The sequence below is a fragment of the Notolabrus celidotus genome, chromosome 12 (assembly GCF_009762535.1).
Source record: "Notolabrus celidotus isolate fNotCel1 chromosome 12, fNotCel1.pri, whole genome shotgun sequence".
NCBI lineage: Eukaryota > Metazoa > Chordata > Actinopteri > Labriformes > Labridae > Notolabrus > Notolabrus celidotus.
Window position 1 is genome coordinate 25,752,839 of NC_048283.1, and position 15,031 is coordinate 25,767,869.

General features: G+C 39.1%; 1 protein-coding gene across 1 annotated transcript; it reads left to right on the forward strand.

The window, feature by feature from the left end:
* The first annotated feature begins 2,964 nt into the window (after nucleotides 1–2,964).
* cep76 (centrosomal protein 76) lies at nucleotides 2,965–12,186 on the forward strand. The gene is made up of 12 exons (XM_034698689.1): nucleotides 2,965–3,258; nucleotides 3,919–4,159; nucleotides 4,542–4,766; nucleotides 4,851–5,036; nucleotides 5,292–5,389; nucleotides 5,619–5,747; nucleotides 5,840–6,028; nucleotides 9,218–9,384; nucleotides 9,947–10,106; nucleotides 10,533–10,706; nucleotides 11,098–11,315; nucleotides 11,796–12,186. The coding sequence occupies exons 1-12, from the start codon at nucleotides 3,196–3,198 to the stop codon at nucleotides 11,932–11,934; spliced, it is 1,989 nt and encodes a 662-aa protein (XP_034554580.1). The 5' UTR covers nucleotides 2,965–3,195; the 3' UTR covers nucleotides 11,935–12,186.
* Nucleotides 12,187–15,031: the final 2,845 nt, after the last annotated feature.

Consider the following 15,031-nt stretch of genomic DNA (forward strand, 5'->3'; position numbering starts at 1 on the left):
AGATGGAGCAGAGCACTTTGGAGGAGTTTCCCGTTAGGATAGTGATAGCATACATTTATCTTTACCTGTGTGTTTGCTGGTTAAGATAGCTTTTTATGTGCCTTGAAGTGAGTTAAATTTAAAATGTGTGCTCCAAGATTTCCAAGCATGATCAGTTTAGAAGAAAGCTTATGTGAGCTGGTGTATCACACGTAACATGAGTAACAGCACTGAGAGGTTCGTTGTAACTGGAGGTGGATGTATCATTAGCATCCTCTGATGCCTGGGAATGTGATTGGTTAAATACCACTTTTGGACGTTGCTTTTACTTGGATCTTATTTAAACCAGAAAAATACATTTGAACGTTACATTCCATTCATTCTTGTTTGTTTCATAAGATTTCAGGGGAGTTTTGTACACTGCTGAGCTGCAGTGAGAACATGACAGATGGTGTTTTGAAAAAAAGGAAACAAAACACAAAATAATTCTTAAAATAAAACATTCATCTTTTTTTTAACCAAACTCTGCTCTACTTGTGTTTTTTCCTCTTAATTCTGTCTGAAGCAGCTTCCCAGGGTCCACCCACAGCTCTCTTCATCGCTGCACGACTGTGTTGTAGTCATAATTTCATTCTGACCATGAGCTAAATCAATGCAGCCAGACTGGAGGCTTCTAACCGTAGATTCCAGGAATTGATTCAATATTTCAAGAAGAGGCCTTGCTCATATTGACTGCTTTAGTAATTTCATTTTCTCTTGTCTGTTGGATGGCAATGGCATTTATGGAGGACAGAGTACTGTATTTACAGTATGATCAGCACTTTAGAAGAGTCAGAAAATACATGCATGGGTGGCAGACGATGGTTACATTGCTTTTTATGATCCAAGAGCCAAACAGAGAAAATGAAAATTCAACTTATAACATACAATAAGTTGTATGTGAGCACCCTGTAGTTATCATTTGTGGGATTAATCTTGCACGTTCTCCCAATTTATAACCCAACATGAAAAAGCTTTGTGTGTGATGTCACATTATCACTGCTCAAAAAGCTCACACTGAAACAGAAATAATAATACTGTCCTTTGTAGTGAATGATGTGTTGTGATCATTGGTGGACAAAGTACACGTCTTCATTACTTAAGTCAAAGTATAGATACTCCTGGTCAAATAATACTCCAATACAAGTGAAAGTTGTTCAGTCAAATTATTACTTGAGTTAAAGTCTTGAAGAACTTTCTTTCAAGTATTCAAAGTACGTCTTCAAAAATCTCAAAACGTATTTTTACAATACACAAGTGCAGTCAAGAATACATAGGAGTACATTCTGTTACATTATGTTTATTTAGAAACCATTACTTGAAATCTCTCAAAACTATACCATGGAATAAAAACAGAAACTAAGTTACTCCAAGCACAGACAACTTAGTTTCAAATGTTCATCTGGAATGAATCAAATGTTACATAGCTCAAAACGCTTTCTCAGGTTGGACAGTGAATTTTTGTATGTTTGGACAGAGTGGGAAACAGGGAGAACATTTCAAATGACACGTTTCATTCTTCATTTCAAAAACCTCTAACACAGGCTAAAGATATGACCATGGGTGCTCAGGTGGAGAATTATAGCCATCATTACCACCTCTAAATGAACAGCCTGATCTGAGTGAAATTTGCTCTGTGTTTGCTTCACATTCAACTGTGGAGACGCACGATATACAGATACGGCTAAACCACTGAAACAAACAGAACTACACAAACACATTTTACTGTCTTTGGGATCAGATTTCAGAAAAGAGAAGGAAATTCATGAGCTGACTTCAAAGTAAAAGTAGTGAGTAACTAGAGCACTGATAAAAATGTAGTGGAGTCAAAAGTACAATAATGGTCTTCTGAATGTAGTGGAGTAAAAGTAATAAGTTTCCCTAAAAAATAATACTCAAGTACAGATACTCAAAAAATGTACTCAAGTAAATTTACTCAGTTACTGTTCACCACTAGTTGTGATACAATATTGTCATGTGATGGTGATTGTTCTGAGACCTTTGGGGAGGAGTAGTCTGTGTTAAAGCAGGAGGAACAGAAAGCATCTCAAGAGAACATGGAAGGGTTGAAAGACTTCTCTTCTCTTTTCATTTTTTCACTTGATTCCCCTTCAGCTCTGTTTTCTGGTGTGATGCAGTTTACATCAAATCACCAAAGTCAGAGTAGATATGCTGTTTAAATGCTATCATTCAACCTTAAGAATCCATGTGGTGCTAATTTAATGACCCTTCATGTAACATGACACTAAATCATAATGGTATGACTTGTTTTCTTGTTAAATCACAGGACCTTTTAGTCAGAATATAAGATTTTAACTCTATTTTTCCAGACCATTCATATGTGCAAAAATGTAGTCTTTAATTTTATAACTCAAAACTAACTTTAATGTGGGTCTTGAATTGAATTAGATGCATGTCTAAGTACATTTCACAAGCCCCTTTCATACGCACTACACTCCTGAAAATATACAAACTACAAAATTAGGAGTTAGAATAGAATAGAATGTACGTTATTAATTAATTATGTATTCAATTATTGTACGTGAGATCACGATTATGGAGTAAGTCCGAACCATAGACTTCATATAAATTCTTTGTCTCACGACTGTCAGCAATTTCAAAGTAAAACGACACAAATTTAACTTCCGAGCATGGAGAAACCATAGGCTGTATAAATAGCATAGGGAGAAACCATAGACTGTAAAAAATAGAGAAACACAGAGAACTACAATTGAACTACAAAACGGTCCTGTAAAGGCAGTCGCAGATCGTGACGTCACTAGGCAGCCATTACAATTCCCCGATTATAAATTGTAAATATTTCATCTTCCGGAATTATTTTAAGATAAAACAAAGGGCTACTTTGATTAAACTTTCAAACAACATTGTAATTAATGTTAACATATATATTATAACTTATTTTCTCGAACATCATCGATTGTAGTGAATAGCGTTTTCAGGCATTAGTAAAGACGAGTTCCCGCTTACTTTTCCGCCACAGTTTAAACTAATAGTTGTGGTCATTTCTGTGCTGTCAGACATACTCGTTTCTTTCTGTAGTCGACAAACATGGAACAAATCTCGCTCGGAAAGACAACAACAGTTATTAAAACCTCCTGTTAGCATCATTTTAGTAACGTAGCAGCTAGCTAGCAGAGCAACGACTCATCAACTGTGATGTCTCTGCCTCCAGAGAGAGCTTCCGAGCTGAAGCAGATCATTCAGGATCATCTGATCAGGGTGAGCATCCTGCACAACTTTAAACTATGTGTCTTCAATGCTTCATCTCAAAGTTTAAGTTCTTCATGAACTGAGAAATATTGAGCATGCTGTGAGATCAGAATGGTATCAAAAGGGCAATTGTTTACTATAATATTGCTGGTAAAGTGGTGTGTGCAGGGATTGCATTACAATGTTAATTCAATGTATTTTTTTAATATTATATATATAAATAATAAAATATATTAAAGCTGGCTTTAAATTATTTGGAAAAAATACCCTTATTATTGTAATATTTCTAATATTAATTTATCCTGTTATATTATTGTTTTTTTTTTACCTGTGAATTTACATTTATGTATAGGGAATATGGCCATTATAATAAAAGGATTTAATGCACACACTCAGGTGTTTTTGTGTGTACTATCTTCCAAGAGAAAATACATGTATTAAATGCAATACTCTGCACAACAGAAAGCTATTAACACTGTTCACATCTTTACATAGAAGTTGTCCTCCTAGCATACGTTTTTCTGTTTTCATTATTTGCTGTGTTATAAATTAAGAGAAAAACAAGAGTGGTTGTTAATTAGCATTGCATTTTGTAAATTTCCTTCAGTATAAGGACCCTCAGATATGTCAAATTGCTTTGTTGACCTCTGACCCTTCTCTGGTTGTCAGATGGATATCCACGGGAAAATCCGAGAGGTGCTTGCAGAGACTGTGAAGGATGACCAAGGCCCAACACACCGTCCTCTCTCTGAGGCAGATTTCCTGAATGCACTACAGCGCAGGGGCATCATTGATGATGTGATGAAGGACCTACACTTCAGCATTGGCAAACATACAGACGCAGAAAACGGATCCCAACCAAGACCTGCTGGTCAGCCTGTTGAGAAGAATGTTCCTCAGCTGGGAAACAGTGAGCTGCTTATTTGTTTGGCCTGTTTTCTTTCATCAAAGTTGTTCTTTTGAATTATTAGAACTACTATGACCATTGTTTAAGCATCATTTTTATTTATTTCATTTTATTTTATCTTCTTATATTCTATTTTTATATTGTTTTATTTTTCTGGTATTTATCTGATTTTTATTTTATTGATTTGATTGTCATATTTTATTTTCTTAAGTATTTTATATCACTTTCCTTTTTACCTTTACGTATTGCTTTTGTATTCTATCTCTTTTCTTTTGTGAAGCACTTTGGGCTGCATGCTTGAATGTAAGAAAGGTGCTACATCAATAAAAATGAGTTGAGTTGAATATTTGATCAGTGAAGTGAAGATATTCTCTCATCCTTTCAGCCAACATCGACCCATCCAGGCGATACCTCTATCTCCAAGTGTTAGGTGGCAAAGCCTTTTTGGAGCACCTCCAGGAGCCAGAGCCTTTACCTGGGCAGGTGTGCTCTACATTTACACTCTACCTGCACTTCCGCAACCAGAGGTTTCACTCTAAGCCAGTTCCCTGTGCCTGTGAACCAGACCTGAAAGAAGGCTTCCTCTTAGAGATCCACAGAGAGGGTGTAGGTATGTACTGTCTGTGTCCGTGAGCACAGTTCATATCAGCCAATCAGAACTACGGCTTGTTAATCTGTACTCTTTGCCGTGCAGGAAAGTGCAGCACAATGGCTGATTCAACAAGCATGCTGTCTATGTGTGACCCGGTTCACTTGGTGCTTGTCAAGACAAACACCTCCAGTGAGACAACGCTGGTATCGTCCTACTTCCTGGACTGGAGAACCATCCTTAGCTCATTTAGCGGGAAGACCTGCTTTGCTGTGGAGCTGATGGGAGTCGGTGAGGAAGTGTTCAGTGAATCATGTGTCTCACATTCGTTATTATGAAAAGGTGACATAATTGAGCAGCTGATTGGTAGTGAAGCAACGTTATAATAACGTAAACATAAAGCCCATACTGACATTTCAAACACTGAATAAATACAGCTGTATTTATTCACTACTGAAACTGAAACGGACACTTCATATATTTTTTAAATGCCTGTCACTTCCTCAGCTTTTACTAACGTGTGTTTGTTCGTGCGTGTGTCATCAGGGAGTGAATCTAAAGTCCCAGCTGGTGTTTTGACTGTCAGTCTGGAGCTCTACCCTCCTCTCACAGAGACTCTAAACAGTGACATCATCAGCACACAGGTCAGCACACTGAAGTCTCTTTATCTCTCTGTCTGTTCATCCCTCTCTTTATTCATCTACTTCTTTAGAAATGAATGGAGGAACGCCTTTGGCTAACAGTGAGTCATTACAACAGAATTCCATTAATGCTGTTCAGAGTCAATCAGAGATAATACAAATGCAACATTGATGAAAGCAACATCAAAGCTCTGTGTTCGATATGTGACGTCACTGTTTGTCTCTCGTTCAGCAATCACTGGAGAGGCAGAAGACCGCAGAGAAGGAGAGGCTATTTTTAGTTTATGCCAAACAGTGGTGGAGAGAGTTTCTGGAGATACATCCATCACACCAATCCAAAATGGTCAAGATCTTTGCACAGGTTTGTTAACATGTATGTATATGATACTTCTTGTGTTACTTTAAGTGGACTGACTGCAGAGACTAACATGTCCTCTGTGTGTTCCTCTGCAGGATGAGAATGGCATCAACAGGCCGGTGTGTTCCTACGTTCGTGTCCTTCGGGCGGGCCGGCTGCTGGAGAGCCCTCGACAGGCAGCACGCTTTGTCAGCCTGATGGCCCACGAGAGGGCCCCGGTGGTGGGGGGAGGAAACAAGCAGGAGCAGTGGTGCACATTAATGGCTTTCCTGTGTAGAGGGAAGGTAAGGAGAACTGGCTGACTTCTTGGCGGACACATTAGAGATTGACTCATTTTTCAGATGACAATGCACTTACTGTACTGCTTGATTCTTACTGCCAGAGAGGGAGACAATGGCAGATTTATAGCTGGTCAAACCAGAATTCCTGTCAGGTTGTGTGCTCCATTCATCCTTCCCTGTCAAAACAAAACAAAACAAGTCATGCGTCTATCAGTCATGTTGCTAAGTAAGGTATACAGTGAGTAGGTGGTTACAGGAAACTGGAATTCTAACAGGGTGAGACAAGACTCCCACGTGAAGCCACCCACTCACTACACATTATCCCACTTATTACCAGCTACCAAGGCTAACAGCTAAAGATACAAACAGCTTCTTTTAACAACACTGTGTAAACGTCTGTGAACTGAGGAGACTAGTTTCTGGAGTTTTAAGTGAAATGTCTAATTCTTGCCTGATAGAGGATTTCAGCTGCTCCACGGTTCGGGGTCTGCATTACAAATTTTGCTCCAAATGTTTTCAAAGGGTTAGGACAGCAGGCAGGTCAGTTAAGCACCCAGACTCTTCTACTACAGAGCCATGCTGTTATAATACGTGCAGAATGTGGTTTGGCTGAAATATGCAAGGTCTTCCTGAAGACTTCATTGTCTGGATGTCAGCATATGTTGCTCCTAAACCTGTATATATTGTTAAGCATTAATGGAGCCTTCACATATGTGGAAGCTACCCATACCATGGACTCTTATGATCCCCATACCATCAGGGATGCTGGCTTTGAACTCTGCTGTAGATCAGAGAAAGCAGCGTCCAGGATTTCCAAAGAGAATGTCAAAACAGACCACAGGGCAGTTTTCCACTTAGCATCAGATCGTCTCATGTCCAGAGAAGTCGCCTGTTTTTCTGGATCATGACCACTGCTAAGTCATGTCTGTTTTCAATGCAGTGCTGCCTGAGGGCCTAAAGATCACATCCATCCAGTATTTGTTTCTGCGCCTTTTGTAAAGGGATTTCTCCAGATTCCCTGAATCTTTTAATGGTATTATGTACCGTAGATTGAAGAAATCCACTCATTCTTTGCAGTTTTATGCAGAGGAGCATTATTCTGAAACTGTTGAACTGTTTGCTCATGCAGTCTCTCACAGAGCCGCGAACCTCTTCTGATCTTGACTTCGGAGAGCCTCTTTGGAGTTCTCTTTTTAAACCCAGTCATGTTACTGACCTGTTGATCATTAACCTCATTTGTAGGGAGACGTTCTTCTCAGAACACAATCTGCAAAAATGTATTTTTCTGAAAAGAACATTCCTCTGATGAACTCAGACCGGCCCCTCTGACAGTGATGCATGTTTTGAGTTGATATAACATCTGTTGTTCAGTTTTGTTCCTTCAGTAAGACAGCATCATGAAAACTTGGTTTAGTTGTGTTTACGTTAGCTCCCTTTCTGAGCACAGCTCACAGTGCGGTTTCTGAGAAAGAGGGATTTGATCAGAGTCGGCTGACTGATGCATTTTCATCTCTCCACCAGATAGTGGGGAATTTCCCAGACCACCACAGGATAAATGTTCCCTGCCTCTCCTCTGTGAGCGGCTGGCAAGACAGACACAACACAACTCTCACAAAGTGGCCCTTGTCAGCAGTGATTTATGAGTTTCATTCCAGGGAAAATTAATTTAGCCTCATCAGTCCCCAGCCTGTTCCGATGCTGCCGTCCATATTAGCACTTCTGGGGAACATCTATCATTCTGACTCGCCTGAAGCCTGAGCCAGCGCTCAGCAGCAGCACCAGTCGCCTGCTCCACCCGGGCCTCTTTACTGGAAAAGTTGTACAAGTGAAATAAGAGTTGCTTACTGTCATGGACAATTTGAGGACTACAGAGCTTATTTCCTCTCCAGCAGGCTTTTTGTGTGTGTGAGAACAGGATATTGTATGCCTGTTTAAACAGACTGTTGGAGTGGCATGATGAATTAGACCAGCAGCAGGGTTAGAGACAGACTGATTTAAACAGCTCAGATCTGCCTCAATATACATCATGGTTAAACTCTGTGCAGTCGCAGAGTGAATAATGAATTTGTGCAAAATAATTCAACGCACCTTAACTGTGTTTAACTTGAGAATATTTCATAACTGTTCTTTCTCATTTTGGAAGAGACTTCAGGAGAGAGAGAAGGTAGAAAAACTGGCTGTCAAACATTAGATAGGCTCCCGCAATTTAAATCCTGAATGTGTTTTTTTTTACTGTGTATGAGACAGTGTTTGAGTAAAAAGATACTGAAAGAATCCAGAACAACAGCTATGTAGTTTGAGAAAATACCTGTAAACCTTTGAAAAAATTATTGGGATAGTTCAGGATAAAAGTTGGATTTTCTTTTTTTTCAATTAAGTTGTAAAGTATGAGAACTTTTAAAAAAATATTTCGGTGGAAAAGAATGAAGACAAAATAAGTTAAGTTTGAAAGTTGGTTGACATTTTTCACCAAAAAAAAGTGTAATGTTTCTGGACAGTATATGTATTTTTTCCACATTTTTTTAGATGACATTTACATTATTTTTTATTTATTATAAATTATATATATATAAATATTTATATATATTTTTAAGCCACATTTTTTATATTTTTATATTTATTATGTATATATACAGTATAAATTCCTGTTTTCAAGGTAACATTTTCATTATTTTTTTAATTTATATTTAAAATATATATTTTTTTATATAGCTGAAAGTTTTTTTTTGTTGTATACACAGTTATTGAACTGTGTGCTAAATCTATAATATGACATTTAAGTCATAATATTTAAGAAAATATTTGTCTTAGAAGTTTTGATATTCAGGAAAAGAGATGATCTTTAAAGACAAATATTAGTATTTAAAAACATCAGACAGTGGTGTGGTTTTAAAGTATTTTTAAATTACATCTAAAATATTTTATTGCTCAGAAATGTGAATATTTTTCTTTTGTTCTGGCTTTTGGAGCTTTCACTTACATCAGCTGATCCTGGGAACATCAACAGATGCTGCAGAGTCTTTTAAAGTCAACTGAGGGTTAATAGAAGTAGTAACATCTCTGCAGCTTTAAAGAGGTGTATCTGATGCAGAAATATAACAGAGTTTTATGATTAAAATAAAACTTAATTGAACTCGGAACACAACATGATGTTTGTCTTGTGGGATACTCATCACTGTCAATCTTTCACAGGGGGACTGTGAGGACCACGCAACCCTGCTGTGCAGCCTCCTGCTGGGCTTTGGTCTGGATGCGTACGTGTGTGTGGGAACTAAAAACAAGGGGACTGCACACACCTGGGTCCTGACCCGCGGGACCGATGGGAGCATCACTTTCTGGGAAAGTCTGACAGCACACAGGTCTGAAGTTATTTCATGTAGATGCTTTTCCTGATCCTTCCTACATTAGTTGCTGCAGGAACTGTGAGGAAGTTTAACTCCTCTGAAATGTAACACTTTAAGTGTTTGGGTGTAAACAAACACTGTCTTAGAGCTGATTTGAAGTCATTTAGCTTTTTGTTTTTGCCAAAATTGGTTTGTAATCTTTGAAAGCTGGTTATCTGAGAACTCCAGGAAAGCATTGCCATGAAATGTTGCTGCCATGGCCAAGGAACAGTTGATTGCATTCTGGCGATGATTCAGCTCCCAGATTCAGTAGATCAATTATTTTCTGAAGTTTAGAAGCGTAGTTTCTATCTTTATTCTCTTGTCAGTATAAGAAAAGATCTATTCAGGTTTGTGAATGCATACCTGCCTGTTGACCTAGATCACTTTCTCTAACCTCGTATCAGAACTTTGAGCGAACATGTTTTATTCTGTACCTTTTCCCTCCAACAAGGCGTGAACATATATTATTCTAACTGTTTTATTTTCAGGTTTGTAAAGACACTTATTTGCCTCACTGTTCCTTATTTATGGTCAGATACTTGCACCAGGCCATAGACCCTGATGCACCACCTTTGGCCCCCCAGCCCAAACCCTCCTCCCCCTACCGGACTGTGGGCTGTGTCTTTAACCACCAGACCTTCCTGGCAAACTGCCAGTCATCAGACTCTGTGGCGCTCTGTGTGTTTGACTTCCAGGTAAGAGCAGAGCACCCTCACAGTGTGCACAATCACCACTAACACAAAAGTGATGGAGTTAGAAATTTTACCCCAATAAAATAAATTTAACTCATGTTTTAAAGTGATAAATGATGATGACAGTTTTTTCAAATGCAGCTTTAGTTTTAGCAGTTCATATCTGGGTTTGGTGAAAAGTTTCAACATGCAAATCTTTAGTTACACTGTGTAATGAACTCTGCAAAGAGAGTTTAATGGAAAGGTACATTAGAAAAGTCAGGCAGAGGAAACTTAGATCAGAGAGCAGTGAGCAAACACCACATTTCAGGAGGGGATTGTGATGGCTGGAGTTCCATATATCAGAATCTCTACACTAGTTCTACTTTGTAAAAAGACACTTTTAGCCCGGATCAAAGTACCATCTTTCCTCTTCCTGTCTTCCCTCAGAATCAGTCTCGCTGGAAAGCAATGAGCATAGACGCTCTGAAGTCTGTCTGCGCTCCAGGTTCCACCACCTCTCTGCCCCCTCTGCCTCCACTCTGTGCCCCATCTCTGGATGCCGCTGCTGCCAGCAACCGGCTGGAGCTCGAGATGCGCTTCCTGGTGTCAGAGCAGAGGAAGGTAAGACAGTGCTAGACTTGCTATGAGCCCTTAAAGTGTATTAACCACAGGGGATGCTGGTTGGCTTGTCCCCTTCATTGAGAACCAGCTGGAAAACCAGAACAGAGGCGATGTTATCAACGGTTGATTTAACTTTAATCTTGGAAAAAATTATAAATAGAACATATTTTCCCCCTGACATCAGAGTTTAGTCATTTAACTTGTGTTGGAACTTTATTTTATTCTGAAGTGATGAAACAGGAGTTATCAGTACATCATTTTATTTAATTTTATAGTTTCTCAGAAATAAATCAGTAAAAATCATCCATCAGTGTTTGCAGAGTAGTACCAAAAGTTGAATGTTTACACTAACATTGATGACAGACGATTGACCGATGACTCTCGTCTTTAGGACCTGGAGCTGGGGACGGTGTGGGACGACCATCTCTCCTACCTGCTGTCCTCATCGCTGTCAGCCTACGAGTTGGAGCGCTGCACCGGTGTCTCCTGCGGCAATGAGGAGTTCCAGGATGCCGTGAGGAGGGCGGTGCCGGACGGACACACCTTCAAGGGCTTCCCCATCCACTTCCTGCACCACAATGCACGCAGGGCGTTCGCAACGTGCCTCAGGTGAGATGGGGGAAGTGGTATAAAACTTAATGTTGGCAGGATCGTGATTTTTTTGAGTGTCCTGGAGACCATTGTGTGTCATTTTTTTCGTGTTAAGCTTGTGCAATAAATAAAACTCATGGCAGAACTACAAACCAACCTCTAATGAGATTTAGTTTAGACTTTGCAAGAAAATGAGACATGATTTGACACATTCATTAACATGCACTCAGTCTATCACACATTTTTAAGGATGCATACTTTTTAATTAAGGTAAAGAAAAAGAAAGTAGTTAGAAAATTGAAAAACACTGTCTCTCTAACACTCTCTACATGGTTTTTAAGGCAGTCTAAATAATGTGCAGAAGTCTCCCCCACTTAATAATCATCACACCTTTCCTCTGACCACCCCTCTTTACAGTTTGTCTGTACGTACGTCTGATTCGGTTCTTTAAATTAGTCTACTAAAACCAATTCTGTCTTTTTACTGTCGTTCACGCAGGTCTCCGTTCTGTGAGGAGATTGTGTGTTGTCGTGGAGATCATGTGCGGCTTGCGGTTCGGGTCCGGGTGTTTGTCTATCCTGAGAATGCGTGTGCAGTGTGGCTCATGTTTGCGTGTACGTACCGCTCTGTGCTCTGACCAACAGGAACCCTTTTTATATCTTCACAAGATCTTTTCAGGTGTGTTTTAGATTTGTGTACATACCCTTCACAAGAATATCTGGAGTGACACTACATTTAGAGTTTTTACTCAGTGAAAATGCACATTTGTGTTTGTCGTGTCTGCTGTGATGCTCAGGCTTTTATTTCTTAACTTTTTAATTGTACAGAATTTTAAACACAGAGTTGTATTTATATATTTTTGTAAATAAATGAAGCTGTGATTATTTTACTTTGACCCTTTTTTATTGCTCATCAGACACATTTTCCACTAGATGGCTTTAGAACTGGGCTTGGGCTTGGTCTAGGTTCGATTCCAGCCTGTGGCCCCCTTTCCCCCACTCTCTCCAAGTTTCCTGCTCTCCGCTGTCTTTCCTCCCCAAAGAAAGATGTAAAATCCTAAAAATATAAAAAAATATTTAAAATAATTGACGACTGGACTATTCACATACCAAACTCAAATCAGTCTATTATCCTCATATATGCACAATATTTATATTTTCTATTTATATATTGTTTATGTAAGCTGCTACTTGCAGTCTAAATGCTCCTGCTTGTCTTATTGTGGCTTTTAAACAGGACCTGAGAAAAAACATTTCTTTTCACCTCATGCGTCACCTTCTGTTGGTATGACAATAAAAAACCTTGAATCCTTTAAAAACTGAAATGATTAATTTTGCTTGTTAATACGATGTAATGCTGTAAATATGTCAGGAAGTGTTGACTCCAACTTCATAAAATAACTTCACAAATGATGACTTCAGTAGTTTCTGTTCTGTGTTGAAGAGTTTGTTCTCTCACAAAACACCAAATGTTAGTTTTTCTTTCACTCTTTAAAAAAAGATTTGATCATATAATTGTTGTTATTTTAACAATGGTGGGAAGTGTATTGCATGAAACCGGTCAATCAAAAGTATAGACATTTCATTTTTGTATTTTTATTTTGATAACTGCAAATTAAACACTCATATTACCCGGCTTTCTTCCTGATCTTCTGGCTGTGTAAGATGCTTGATTCTGATTGATCAAAACCCCTTGACAACAGTTATTAACTTTCTCTAACATGAGCAACACCAGAGGCAAACTGATCACACGTCATGTCAAATCAATCCGCAGGAAAGAGTTCTGGAACATTTTGCCTCTGCTTGTTGACACCATAGACCTTAAGGTGAGGTAAAACAGTTAGCTTCCGTTAGCATCAAAACAATGTGGCTAAAACGTTAGCTTCGCGTCAGGGTTTTGTCTCACCCTGCCAGGGTTCTATTTCCCATAACTACCTGCTAATGATACATTATCCCTTACATAAATAAACTATTCAAGCTGCAGTGCTGTTTAGGAATATGTAAGGGCCTTTGAGTCGCACATTGCATTCAGCTGTCATACCTTTGACATGCTTTTATTCTAATAATGAGTTATGCATGCCATAGAACGTGATTTAGTGTTTTGGACCTCATAAAAGATCTAAAATTAAGAATTTAGGAAGTCAAAGCTGCAGGTTATAAAAATCCCTGCAGTATATTTAGTTGTAATACATGAAAACAGCACTAGATGGCGTTTTAACACAGATGTTGGGTCACAGGATAATACAGGCTGCAGCTGACGCTCTGCCTCACTATGTTTCAGTAGATGTGAACTCTTCAGAGCTTTTTAAACACAGATGACGGTGAACTCTTCACGGGTCCAGTCATGATAAAATCAGTGCTTGTATATTAACTCAGCAGTCATTAGGAAAGCCCTCACCTCCTGGAAGAACAACAGAATGAAATCTGATTTTAATCGTGTTGTAAAATCTTCATATTGATCTTTGTGTGCTGGAGCAGAAGCCACATTAAAGCCATTATTGTGGCTTGAGAGCAGCTGAAAACCCAAAGGCAACACACTGACTCCTAAACGGAGCCTGACTGTAAAATGGGAGAGAGGGCAAAGTGACAGCTGCTGGGTTTGGTTAGTTATTGTGCTGTAAAGAAACAGCAACTCTGAAAGTTTTACCCTGATTGAAGTGCTCTATTAATTGGCACACAGAGGGAAGAGTTTTTTTATAGAGCGCTTTGCTCTGTTTCTTTGTTTTCGCCGCTCTGTGCCGTACTCTGCAGAGCTGTTTGGAGTTGTGGGGGAATAGTTGACACATCAGCCCAAACTTTGACAAGAAGCCTGTGAGGATGGCCAATTAATTTGATTTCCGCAAGCTCATTTGCAATTCTGCATTTGCTCCAGAGTTGTTGAGCGTGAGGATCAGGAGGGAGGCTGAAAGAGTGAAACAGAGAGCTAATGAATAATTCCAGCTTTTTTTCTGAATGTCACACACATGCATGCACACCTCCACTGCACTCATTACTGTACACCGCTGGAAGAATGTACAGCAGTGCTCAGAACTCAGGTATGTTTTCAGCCCATATTAAACAGCAGCACTCAGGTGTAATTGACTAATAGGTCCTGTGGGGCAGGCGCTGCGGTATCAAACAGGAAGTGAGGAGACAGGATGCTGGAAGTGAGTGCAACAAAAGCATCAGTCATACCCTGCGTCTTCACACGGCTGCTGACAGGCAGTGTTTGCATCAGGTGAGACTCAAATTGAACATTTTCATAAAAACTGTGGAGGTGTGTGTTAGTGCCACCTTTGGTACCTGATCCCACATGGAAGTGTGAAAGAAAGGTAATATTTCAAGCAACACAACGCATTAATTATGTGAAATGACTGTAACAGCTCAAATTATTCTACAGCCTGTATTTTGGTAATTAGTAACGCTAATAAACTTTATATACAGAAATAATCTGCAAGTGGAAATTAAACTCCAGTTCTGTTTGAATCATGGTGCACTCTCTTGCTTTCACACATCTGAGGTGGCGTGTGCTGCTAATGAGTACTCTCCATCCGTTGAGAATTCACCTGCACTTCACATGTATCGCCGATAACTGCAACATCATTTGTTAAAACGGTGTTGATTGGGAGAAATATACTGTAGCTTGCAGCCATATTTAGCACCCCATGGCATGTTTGATTGTTATACTTATGAACTAATCATTTTTTCCATAAGCATATTTACTGTAAAACCCTGATTTGAAAATACTTTCAAGCA

What these genes read in the sequence shown, in the direction of transcription:
- cep76 (XM_034698689.1), top strand. Translation starts at nt 3,196, where the DNA reads ATGTCTCTGCCTCCAGAGAGAGCTTCCGAGCTGAAGCAGATCATTCAG. An exon ending in GAAAGTCTGACAGCACACAG is followed by an intron (nt 9,385 to 9,946) that starts GTCTGAAGTTAT and finishes ATTTATGGTCAG; the next exon opens with ATACTTGCACCAGGCCATAG. An exon ending in GCGTTCGCAACGTGCCTCAG is followed by an intron (nt 11,316 to 11,795) that starts GTGAGATGGGGG and finishes TCGTTCACGCAG; the next exon opens with GTCTCCGTTCTGTGAGGAGA.